The sequence below is a fragment of the Sturnira hondurensis genome, unplaced genomic scaffold (assembly GCF_014824575.4).
Source record: "Sturnira hondurensis isolate 20B ecotype Veracruz unplaced genomic scaffold, ASM1482457v3 Scaffold0005309, whole genome shotgun sequence".
Taxonomy (NCBI): Eukaryota; Metazoa; Chordata; class Mammalia; order Chiroptera; family Phyllostomidae; genus Sturnira; species Sturnira hondurensis.
The window spans coordinates 676,577-689,066 of NW_028077940.1; the positions used below are offsets into that span (position 1 = coordinate 676,577).

The window sequence follows — 12,490 nt, forward strand, 5'->3', positions numbered from 1 at the left end:
ATGTTTGAAATGTATGCTAACACTTCTCATCTCAGTATCCACCATTTCCCTTTTTAATAGAATATAAGCAAGTTCTCCCTTAACAGTCTGATCCACAGAGTTCCTTCTGCTGCTCTCTGAATATACCACTTGCCCCACATTATTCAACTGTAATCTTTTTGTTTAAAAGATAGTTTTGAACATCATGTTTTTCTGTACCAAAAGATATGTTTATAAACTTTTTAATTTTCCTGTGACTTTAAAATTTACATTTCTCAATAACCTTTTGGTGAAAAGTAAATAAAAATATTTTTTCTATGAAGTATTCTCCCATATTTTCAAGAAAATATGAAACAAGAACCTACCTAATATACAAGATAAGAAAATTTATAGACTGCTTACTAATACAGGACAATTCTAAGGGCTTCACAGCAACTCTGTGAAGTGGGTCCACGATTCCCTCAATTTTATGGATGAGCACACTGAAGTCTTGAAGAATTAAGGAATTTGTGCTAGGCCTCAGGGAGTTTAGATTTGAGACAAAAAATTCTAGTGCCCCATCTGTGCTCTTAGCTGACATGCTGTAAGGCCTCTCTGTGTTCCTTTCATCTTAAGATGTAGCATTAATCAGTTGGAAGTAAATATGGAACTAGTTACATTTTTCTCCTTGAAATCATGCAAGATATACAACTGCAACCTAGACTAAGAAACTGGTGAATGAGACTATCTCCTCACAAAGAATGGTGTACAAACCTGGGATGTGGGTTTCATATGTTTCTGTTTTTCAGCAATTTCTACCAACCCTGAATATCCTGCAGTACGCAGACAGACCGCCAAGGTGGGCCGCTTGCCATTGGTTCTCATCTGGGTTAGCAAAGGCACTGCCACCTGTGTTACTGGTTGCAGGGGCTGCCTGGGCCCTACTTCCACAGCAGGCTCCCACGGGAGGGGTGCATTCTTTGACACAGATGGGAGAGAACAGTTAAACAGTAATTTTATTACTCCTGTTCCTCACTCTACAATATATCTGAATACATCCCATCTGAACACGTACCAAAATTACCAGTTATACACCACTTAGCCCCTAAAAGGAATTTATATGAGGCAGGCAAAAGCATGAGCCCTACTCTGGGTATATAAAGCCTAAGCTAGAAGAAATTTTTAAGATATTCCTTCATTTTCTCTATAACGGTAGGGACCAGAAAGCAAAGATGGATGACTGTGAAGGGGAGTTAGAAGAGCATACGTAGCCTGATGCTCCGACCACAGAGGTCTTCTCAGACACATCAGTTTTAGGCAAGTATATATATGGAAGTTGAAGATCTGGAAAGTGATTCCCATAAAACATCCCACACCTGCATAATATTCTTTAGAAAGTCTTTGTGCGCCTTAAAGAGCATGAGTCAGATTCATTCGAAGATCAATGTACTAGACCAACAGAGCAAACTGGTCTGGCAGATCAGCACCTCACCTGCCCACTTCCTGGACTTCTGCTCCGTGAACCGGGCCTTCATCAGGTAAAAACGTCTGTGTTCACGGGAGTGTATTCCATGACAAAAGTTGAGTAACTGCTTTCTAACTCTATAAACATACTTCAGGCTCTGGGAGTACTGAGATACTCACAGTAATATAACTAGTGAATTAATCAGAAGATAATTTGCTCACCATAACTTCCTCCCTTCTTCCTCTATTACCAAGTGCCCATTGCTTTGAGTCCTTTGTGATTTATCTTTAGCAACGAAAATTTTTATTTACACATTTTCTATAATGCCCGGTAATAATACTATAGTAGCTTTACTGAGATATAATTACATGCTGTATAGTTCACCTATTTGAAATAGGTAAGTCAGTCAATGGTTTTGAGTATATCTACAGAGTTATAGTTAGTGAATACTTTCAATCTGCATGCTCAACTTTTTCTTCTCTTTATTCTTTCATTCCTCTCATCCATTTTCTCCTTTTTTCTCTGTTTTGAACTTATTGTTCTTGTGTTGGTATTCCCAAAATCTGTCTTCCGGTGTCTTCCACTTTCTGGTGGTTCTCATCTCTGCAGTTTGTGTCTAACTGAGCTACTTCTTTCCCCCACTTGCTCACCCAGGTTACTAATGTTATTCTCAACAGTGACCAGTCTTTCTCAGTTCATTTGTTATGATTTTAAATGTGAAAAGCTGTGTCTTACAATGTTTAATTACCTAGATGGATTGCCTTTCCTTATCGCAGTTATTTTCACACCTTTCACATTCTTTCCACAGTTCACACCAGTGGGCAGCACCTTTTCAGGGGGTTCAGCTCAGCTTCTCCTTCTGGTTGCTGAACCCCTCTAAGTGAGGTGATGATGAGCCTGCCTGTGGCTTTGCATGGCCTCATTAATTAGGTTCAGCTGTTTGGGTTTCAGAAACCCAATGAGTGCTGGAAGGCAAAACAGTTTCCACTGTTGTGAGTTGGGGTGAAGTCACCCGAAAACTGCTAATTTTCTCCCAAGGGCTCTGTCCCAGGTGTGGGCATGCTCACTGCCTTATGGAACCTAGAGCATCTTGGCATTCCAAAGCAGCTCCCTGTGTCCTCTAAGGCCTGTAGGTTCAGGTAGCCAGGTCCTCTACACCCATGAAAGGGATATGTGCAGTCCTTCAAGGAGACTTCATGAGCCTCTTAAAATGTTAGTCCTAAGCCAGAAAGGTTCAGGCCAGAAAGACCTTGCCTGGTAAAACAGGAAGTGCTTCCTCTCTCTTCCAAAGGGCTCACTCTGAGAGAAATGTGCCAACTAGCATCTTCAGTCTGACAAGTAGCCCAGGTCAGGAGCAGAAGAAAATGCCCTGCACACTGTGATGTGAAGTGAACACACCCAGCCCCCAGCCCCCTGTGCCCCTCCACCTCATCATGCTCTGGCAGCTCACACATGAGCTCTGCACCACAGACCTATTCAGTGCACTCCTGGAATCCTGGCCCAGGCCCTCCCTTCTCATTTCTCCCAACTCATTCCCCTAGGAGCCTGAATGAGTCTTGGGGATCCTGGGTAAGAGTCCTACTTGGGACAAGAATTAGAAAAGGAGGACACATGAATGAAGTCTCTGGATTTTGCTGTGGAGATTTTGAATGGCAGGTGCTTTACAGCATGGCAGTTCTCTCATATGACTGGGAAATGCATGTTAGTGCAGTAAACACCCACTCATGTGTACACACAGGTTTTCTCTGTCCTTTATTTTGGATGTATTTATTTCTAAGCCAAATGACCATAAGTGTCTCTTCTTTCCAATGTCTGATAAAAGCAACAGAGAGGGAGGAAGCATCTTCTCCAAGGCTGTCACAGATCCAAAGCTGGGAGGGGACCTCTGGGGACAAATGAAAAGACACTCAGATCTCCAGTCCCTCAGGTCAGCTTCCTCCACGAAGAAGGTGGCTCTCTGACTTCAGCCCTGTTCAGGGTCTCTTGTATCACCCTCTCATCTCCATAGCTACAGTGGATTCTTGTTTCCTCCAGAACCACCTACGGCTCCACCTAGGCCTGTGGTGGACTCTGTGACTCCTTTCAGGGCCCAGGTCAAGGTGGGGGTCATGGGGGTGGTAGACAGGTATGTTAAAGCTGCCTCTCAGGTTCAGGAAGTTTCTCTAGAAAAAGAAAGGTGAATATTTTTAAAATTATGTACCCTCTTCCACATCTTCACTATGGATTCCTACTGGAGCCCTCTCCCCTCTCAAACTACCATTGTTATCTTGTACTTCTTCCTCCAGCCTTTTCCGTTCTTTTGGCCCCTTTACTGTCAAGTCAGTAGTTCCCTTGTACACTGATTGGCTCCTCTGGCCACATTGTGGTACTTCCCTGTAGTAACTCTCCCCGATCTCCCCTCTCCCTACTCACCCCCAGCTTGGTTCCCCTATTATTCATACCCATTTGCTAGGTTCCTGCTACTCCTTCCCCAGGCACTCCCCTGCTTATTAGGCACTCACCACACAGAAGAAGAGCCCAGCAAAGAATCCCACAGCCACTACAGCCGAGACCAGAGTGATGAGAAAGATTTCCCATGGCTTCAAGGACCCATCGGCCCCCACTTTACTTGTTGAAGTAGCAGCACTTGTACTGTTTCTGCTGGAAGTTGTGTGCATTCCAGTTGACAAAGGTGGGCCTGAGGTTGCACTGGATCCAGTGTTGACAGCTGTACTGGTCCCACTGGAGGTCCCAATGGATATGGTACTCAAGGCTGTGCTGGTCCCACTGGAAGTCTCATTGGATCCAGTGTTGGAGGCTGTGTTGGTTTTATCTGAGGTCACACTGGATCCAGTATTGGAAGTTGTGCCAGTTTCACCTGAAGTCACATTGGATCCAGTGTTGGAGCCTGTGCTGGTTCTACTGGAGGTTACTGGGGATCCAGTGTCAGAGGCTGTGCTGGTTCTACTGGAGGTCACACTGGATCCAGTATTGGAAGTTGTGCCAGTTTCACCTGAAGTCACATTGGATCCAGTGTTGGAGGCTGTGCTCATTCTACTGGAGGTCACACTGGATCCAGTGTTGGAGCCTGTGCTGGTTCTACTGGAGGTTACTGGGGATCCAGCTTTGGAAGTCGTACTAGCTTCACTTGAGGTCACACTCGATCCAGTGTTGGAGGCTGTGCTCATTGTACTGTAGCTGACACTAAACCCAGTATTGAAAGTAGTGCTCGCTTCACCCGAGGTCACCCTGGATGCAGTGTTGGAAGCTGTGCTGGTTCTACTGGAGGTCACACTGGATTCAGTATTGGAACTTGTGTTGGATTCACCCAAGGTTGCACTGGATCCAGTGTTGGAGGCTGTGCTGGTTTTATCCGAGGTCACACTGGATACAGCATTGGAGGCAGTACTGGTTCTACTGGAGGTTACTGTGGATCCAGTTTCAGGAGCTGTGGTGGTTCTACTAGAGGTCACACTGTATCCAGTATTGGAACTAGTGCTGGTTTCACCTGAGGTGACACTGGATCCTGTGTTGAAAATTGTGCTGGTTTTATCCGAGGTCACACTGGATCCAGTGTTGGAGCCTGTGCTGGTTCTACTGGAGGTTACTGGGGATCCAGTATTGGAAGTTGTACTGGTTTCACTTGAGGTCACACTGGATCCAGTGTTGGAAGCTGTGCTGGTTCTACTGGAGGTCACACTGGATTCAGTATTGGAACTTGTGTTGGATTCACCCGAGGTTGCACTGGATCCAGTGTTGGAGGCTGTGCTGGTTTTATCCGAGGTCACACTGGATACAGCATTAGAGGCAGTACTGGTTCTACTGGAGGTTACTGTGGATCCAGTGTCAGAGGCAGTGCTGGTTCTACTGGAGGTTACTGGGGATCCAGTTTCAGGGGTTGTGGCAGTTCTACTAGTGGTCACACTGTACCCAGTATTGGAAGTAGTGCTCATTTCACCCGAGGTCACACTGGATCCAGTGTTGGAGGCTGTGCTGGTTCTACTGGAGGCCAAACTGGATCCAGTATTGGAGGTTGTGCTGGTTTCACTTGAGGTCACACTGGATCCAGTGTTGAAGGCAGTACTGGTTCTACTGGAGGTTACTGTGGACCCAGTGTCAGAGGTTGTGCTGGTTCTACTGGAGATCACTGTGGATCCAGTGTTGGAAGTTGTGCTGGTTTCCCCTGAGGTCACACCAGATCCAGTGTTGGAGGCTGTGCTTTTTCCACTGGAGGTCATACTGGATCCAGTGTTAGAGGCTGTGCTGGTCTCACTGAATGTTGTGCTGGATCCAGTGTAGGTGGTGAATGTACTGATTCCCTTAGGGGCTACACTGGATGTAGTGTTGACAGTTGTGCTGTCATCATTGTGGCTCATGCCTGATTATAATGATAAATGATGACAAATAAATATGTAGGTATACAGAGAGAGATACAGAAGGAAAGAGAGGATGGGACAGAGACAGAGAAAGGGAGGGAGACAGAGGAGCAGAGAGCATATATACTTACTGTTCCCAGCTTGGTTAAATTTATTACGTAAATAATTCTACTTAACGCCCACACAGGCCTTTGAAATCAGTACTATTATTATCACCAGCTAAGATGAAGAAACTGAGGCTTACAGATATTAAGCCTAGCTCAAAATTATACAGCCAGTCAGTAGTAGAAAAGGAATTTGAATCTAGGCTGTTGAATTGGCACTTGTAGCTACTACCATGCTCTGTCACCTTCTCCACACAGGCCCAACACAGGGCTTACCTGACCTAGTTTCACTGGCAGTAAGCTTATTGCAAAATCTGCTATACAAGATGTAACACAGATAAAAATTCTCATAAAAAACTTGTAGGACCCAGCTTAAACTAATATTTACTGATTATTTCATTCTCAAAGTTGTATTGCTCCCTTCTTGAACATTTCTCAAACTGTTATTCAGAAAACACCTGCATTAAGATCACCCAGAGAGCTTGTTAAAAATAAGGATTCCTACACAAACAGCCCCAGACTAAATGAGTCAGAGTTTGAGGTGGGGCCCAGGTATCTGTCTCTTCTAAAGGAGCAAGTTATCCTATTTGCACTAAAGTGCCAGGGGCTCCTGACCACTGTGGCAGAGGTTGGACAAGAACAGGTTATATGTAGATTAAATGTATAAGCTCTCCCAGGACTAAGGACCATATCAAGACCCACAGTGTAGGGTAGTTTTTAGTGTTCTTGGAGGCTCAGCTGGAGTTAAGGTTGTGCCTATTTTCTGCCCCTCACTACATTGAAGCACAAAGACACTGAGGTTCCCTAGAGCCTGTATTTATTTCAATGTGGCTCATTTTACTACTAACTGGGACATGGATGCCCACCATCTCACTCTGCATGTGTATATTTTTTCCTTAGTCTTATTTCAAGTAACATAGGATTAGGATATAGCTGTATTTTGGAAAGGTCCCCAATTCTGCAATGGGATGCAAATCAGGATTAAGATCAGAATCATGCCTAAAACTAAATAGGAAACTGAGATGATCGTGTGACATCTCACGATCAGAAGTAGAGGTGCCATGTGACAGAGAGAGTGGATTTAACCTGAGAAGTTTGGGAGAACAGATGAGTCAAAATGATAAGAGGCTCATTCTAATTCAAAATGTTGAATTCTCTAAGAAGTCAAGCTTTCTGGTTGTGCAATAGGAGATGGCCCACAGAGAGTTTGCATGCCAGGACTATGGAAACAGAGTGAGAATCAGTTTTGATCCTTAAATCCTACTCTCCTTGGTCTGAGGTTAATTTAGGCTGATGTGGAATTAGGTTAGGAACAGGACAGAAATTAGGTTTGTAGATTATTAGATGGGTGATATTTTAAAAAATAATCAACTCTCCTCATTCTTAATATTTAGCACCCCCAGCTATATCACATAGGTCATACCATTTTGTAGATGCAGAACCAATGCACAGAGTAGTTAAACAGCTCACCCAAAGTACACAGGCAACAAATGGAGCCATAGTTCCTATGCAGGCAATCGAAGAGCAGTTTTAACACTGTACTCAGACTGCTTCCCTGGCGATTTGTTATTAGACTGTGGTGCCTGGAGTAAATGATCATGGTCATATGGAGGACCCCTATAGCTGCTCTAAGTGGTGGACACCACTCCACAACCCTCCCCCAAAGGTTTTTAGACCACCGCTTTTAAAGAAAATTACTTACCATGTTTTAAAACTAGGAGATGCAATAGTAACAAAGACTTAAGGGGAATGCTTCCTTTCTGCATCTTGATCTGTCTCTTGATGGTCAGAAAGCAAGATAGCTTGATCCCAGATGCAGCCAAGACCTAGAAGGCAATGAGCAGTATTCTTGAATAAGGAGAGTTCACGGTGAAGAGATAAAAGCTGGAGCTTCCAGGAGCTTGGGTCTCCTACATATGTTCTCTTGGGAAGAGCTGTGTGTTTAGGGATGGAGTAAGAGACTGGATGGCTGGTTTCCTTAAGCTTCTTCCATGCGATGCTCTTGCCTCTTTCTTTATCATGGAAGAGCCACAGGGGCCTTTATAGCCTCATATGGGTTGGGGAGGAAGTAGAAAGTTGACTTGTTCTTCTGTCAACTATGAGCAGCTAAGAAAACAACACTGAACCTGAGAAGAAGTAGACTAGCGGTCAAGAGGAAGGTTAAAAAAAGATCACATTACACAGGGCACTGGGCTGGGTTGCAGCAGGAAGTAGAATGGGACAAGGAGATCAAGGTTGTCAGAGTGGATGGGACCCACCCTCTGAGGCATGAATGGGGCCAGAAACCTGTTCTACATCTGTTTCCTGGTCTGGAAGTCCTATGTGCCTGTTTCAGCAAGGAAGAAGCCCTAATGGACTGAGATAAGGGGGCAGGATCCCACCTCTCCCAAACAAACAAAAATGTAAGACTCAAAAGAGAGCAGTAATGAGAGATCTGGGCCCCCTCAGTTATGGGTAGAAGGCAGATGGAGCCCTGTGCTGTGCAGTAAGTAGGTATTTAACAATGTGCATTGAATGAATAGGGGAAGAGGGATACAAGGATCAATACAGCCATCTCTGTGGTCTCTCAGGCTTGGGGCCTGAAGGCATGGGGAGACTGTTGAATGTGCAGGAACAAGCCACCTGCCAGACTGCAGAGACAATATAGGGCCCCCTTGTGACCCTCAACCCAGGACTTCCCCTCTTGCTGGTTTTCAGAGAAATCCATTAGAGCTTTTCCACCCTGGGATCCTAGAGATGTTCTTTATCATAAGCCTCAATGAAGCATCTCTCAGTAGGTTATACCTCAGGTCACATTAGGACCCTTTAAGTTTGTTATGGGAGGGAGATCTACAGTCCAAGTCTGCCAGGAGCTTCCTGTTGGGTCTGGACATGGATGCAGAAGCTGGAAGCACATGGTCAGCTAGATGAGCATGAAGGAAGAAACCCAAACGAGCAGGAGGTTTGAGAGTTCATGAAGAAGACTTCTTGTGCCCAGGACAAGAGGTGTGAGCTAATGGGAGTTCCACACATACTGTGTGACAGAAGTCAGAGGCTTCTCAGATTGTTTATTTTTAGGTGAATGAGTACCCGCAACACGTGAGACCAGCTAGAAAGAAGCTGGCAAATGGGAGGGGGCTAGAGACATGTGGGACCTTGGAATAAGTGAATCTGAGAGTCAGGAAGGGTGACTCAGCATGGGGTGTGCTGAGAAAGGCTCAGACACAAATGTCCTGGCAGCTGTGTGGGCAGTTCCTGAGGCGGAGGGCAAGGGGCCAGTCAGTGACAAATTGGGTCCTAGACTCCCCGCAATCCTAAAAAACCAATAGCACTCTAAGAAAGAAACCTTCTTTTCCCCTTTAGACATGCTTGGAGGCAGAGATCCTGAAGTCCAGTCCAGATCACATCGGTTAGAGGTTATTCTTAAAGAAAAATTTTAACATGCACATTTATTATAGGCTCAATGTCATTAATATTTTACTCTTCCCCCAAAGCAACACAAGGACCTTGGCACACTTTCATTCTTATTACCCATCTACCAACTCATACCCTAAGGTTTTTAAGTATTTTAATTCTACCTTGCTTTTTATCTTTCTGAGAGATTATTGTTGTCTGCTTATATACCATAAGCCAGCACATAGTTGCACAGATACAGTCAGCTTCAAACGAGACTGGGGAATATACATGCGCTCAACTAACCTTGAGAAATCTGTTGTAAAAGATGGAGAATGGGTTTTAGTAGACAACCATAAAACTATGGCACACATTTAAACCTGCTTGCTTTGCGTTCTGTATTTAATAACTCCAATGTCTTTGGGTTTTGTGGATCTGATCCTTTTATTTTGTCTTGTTTCTTGCTGGCTTTCATTGCTGTTGTTTGATATCATTTGTGATTGAGAGTTATGACTTCAAACTATTTTTCTTGTGATAGCTGTAGAAGTTCCTTGAGGCCTGAGATGAAGGTCTGATTTTCCACAGAGATTTTGCATGTTTGGGCCACAGCGGCCTTTTAAATTACATGATAGGTTTGAGGTCTTTTGAATCACCCTTGATTTGGGGCAGCAAACCATGTAGAGTATAATGGTTACAGCTATTTCTCAAGACATACTTCCTCCTCCTCTTCCTTCCCCTGCACCAGGTTCAGAAAGAGGCCATTTTGCTTGCATTTCCTTAGGGGAGAGGTGGGCTTATTTTCAGTTTGCACTCTGCCCGGAGGTTTCAGGTTAATGTGAAGGTCCCCTACTAGAGTCCCCACTTTGACTGGTGCTACTGAAGCTTAAATGTGCTGGGTTTCGCCAAAGACAGCTTCAGTACTCCCCGTACTCCTTGGGTTCCTAACTTAACTTAGTCGCTAATTTTAACATTCCTTATTTTCCTGCTGACTCGTTGATTCATTTAAGAAGACTTTTTAGTCCGCCATTTTAAGCTTTTCATGGTGTTTTAGGCCAAGGCTCCTAACCCATTGTGAAGCTAGAAATTTATATGCCCATTGGATTGTTTTGAGAAATAAAGTGTGGTGCATTTAAAGGCAGCAGCATGGAAAGATGTGATAATAAAGGACAATGAAGAAAGAGAAAACATAAAAATATAGTTTCTAAGTGGAAGAAACAAAGAGTAAAGGAGGACGAATCTTCCCAAAGATGAAGGAGATCTGGGGGGTGCTGAGTAAGTCTTAAGATGGTTTTCTGTGTGCCCAGTTTGTGTGATTTGAAGCTACAAACCTAGAAAGTGGTTACCCAGACTTACTGAGGTGACCATTTTGCATATATACAAATATGGAATCATTCTGTTTTATACCTGAAACTAATGTAATGTTGTACGTCAGTTGTATCTCAAATTTAAAAAAAAAGGAAGCATGGGCAATAGACCAGTGAAGATCATCAGTTTGCCAACAGGCACTTGCAGAATTCCTGCTATGCACTTTTCACCAGTGACTTCCACAGTCAGGATTCCAGCCTGATGTGATTAGAGGTGACTTCTCACTGTTTTGGGAACCCACCCCTTCAACCAGACATAAAAGCCATTTCTACACCTGGGGTCCTGGAAATGTCAACTGATAATTTTTGCTAAGATGATCCTCGATATGAGACCATGTTTCAATGAAGGAGAGTTCTCTGGTGTGAGAGTCTTCTTTTCAGATAGTCGTGATGTCTTTTTTTTCTGCGGAAGTCTTAGAAAATAACTCAACAGTGTTTTTAAACTTCTGCCCTGGCAGGCGTAGCTCAGTGGATTGAGCACGAGCCTGCGAACCAGAGGATCTCGGTTCGATTCCCAGTCAGGGCACATGCCTGGGTTGCAGGCTGGTTCCCTGCAGGCCAACTCCCAGCAGGGGATGCACGAAAGGCAACCATACATTGATGTTTCTCTCCCTTTCTCCTTCCCCTCTAAAGATAAATAAATAAATAATCTAAAAATTAAAAAAATAATAATAAAAATTGGTGAATTAAAAAAAAAACTTTGTTGTTTTTGTCCTTTTTGACTACTGATTTTAGTAAAGGCTGTGAAAGAACTGCCATTTTTCTCTGTTTGAGAAACGCCTTACTGCTCTCCCTGACTGTGTTTCTTATTGTTGCTCTCATTACAAAATGAGTCAACAAATTTGCCTTGCTCTGACCTTTTCAAAAAATGAAGAATGTCAGCCCTGGCCAGTGTGACTCAGTTGGTTAGAACATCATCCCATAAACCTAAATGTTGCAGGTTCGATTTCTGGTCAAGGCCCATACTTAGGTTTTGGGTTTGATCCCTGGTCAGGGCCCATGCAAGAGGCAATCGATCGATGCTTCTCTCACACATTGATATTGCTCTCACTCTCTCTCCCTCCATTCCCCCTCTTTAGAATCAATAATCATGTCCTTAAGTGAGGATAGTTAAAAAAATATGAAGAACGTCATGTAATCTAGAAATTCTCATGGGAGGTTTTTTACACCCTCCACTTGGTATCAATGTGAAAAATAGGCATTTTTCTCGGTCCTTACTGTTCATGATGGGCAATGCAGTTTTATTCCAGTTTAACCATGCACTGAAGCTTTAGCCCTGTAGGTGGCAGCTTTATTTAGGATTTCCTATTACATGCCACCCCTTGTGCAGGTCCTGGACTTTGCCCCCTGTACCCTCATGCTGTATGTAGTTCAGTGGAGTTGACAAATACCCTCAGTGTAAAGGCTGCTTCGGAGCTTTCCTTCAGTCTCTCTGAGAATCTGTTTTCTCTCAGCTGTTGACCTAAATATTACCTACTGCCTACCCAGCTAACACAGTTACAAAGATATTTTCCAATATTTTGCCCAGCAATTTTTGTCGTTTTCCCTGAGAGGCATGATTAATGTATCTTGTCTGCTCCACTGCCTTTTTGGAAGCCCATTCAGACCCATTTTATGGTCAGTGCCTTCTGCTCCCTGATCCCCTTCCTCCCTACTATTTTCTTTCTACAGCATCCTCCGTTGACCAGTTTGTGTTTATACTCCCCCTTTCCTGTGCGGCTTCCCTGTGGCCTCCTCTCTGGTCCATTTCATGGCTGCTGTATGGTCTTCCTCACCCCCATGGTAGTGCCATGATTCATGCCATAACCAGCTCCATGACTGTGGCTCAACTCATGGCTCTCCCCATGTCCAAAGCCATGTGCTGCTCCATGG

General features: G+C 44.1%; 1 protein-coding gene across 1 annotated transcript; it reads right to left on the minus strand.

Annotated features, from left to right (window-relative positions):
- Window positions 1-3,152: 3,152 nt before the first annotated feature.
- Window positions 3,153-7,959, minus strand: MUC21 (mucin 21, cell surface associated). Its single transcript, XM_037046814.1, has 4 exons — window positions 7,585-7,959; window positions 4,371-5,780; window positions 3,925-4,235; window positions 3,153-3,585 (listed from the first exon to the last, which is right to left on the minus strand). Exons 1-4 carry the CDS (start codon window positions 7,646-7,648, stop codon window positions 3,412-3,414), a joined length of 1,959 nt encoding a protein of 652 aa, XP_036902709.1. The 5' UTR covers window positions 7,649-7,959; the 3' UTR covers window positions 3,153-3,411.
- Window positions 7,960-12,490: the final 4,531 nt, after the last annotated feature.

What these genes read in the sequence shown, in the direction of transcription:
- MUC21 (XM_037046814.1), bottom strand. Translation starts at nt 7,648, where the DNA reads ATGCAGAAAGGAAGCATTCCCCTTAAGTCTTTGTTACTATTGCATCTC. An exon ending in TCTCCTAGTTTTAAAACATG is followed by an intron (nt 5,781 to 7,584) that starts GTAAGTAATTTT and finishes CATTATAATCAG; the next exon opens with GCATGAGCCACAATGATGAC. An exon ending in TGGATCCAGTGTGACCTCCA is followed by an intron (nt 4,236 to 4,370) that starts GTAGAACCAGCA and finishes GTGTGACCTCAG; the next exon opens with ATAAAACCAACACAGCCTCC.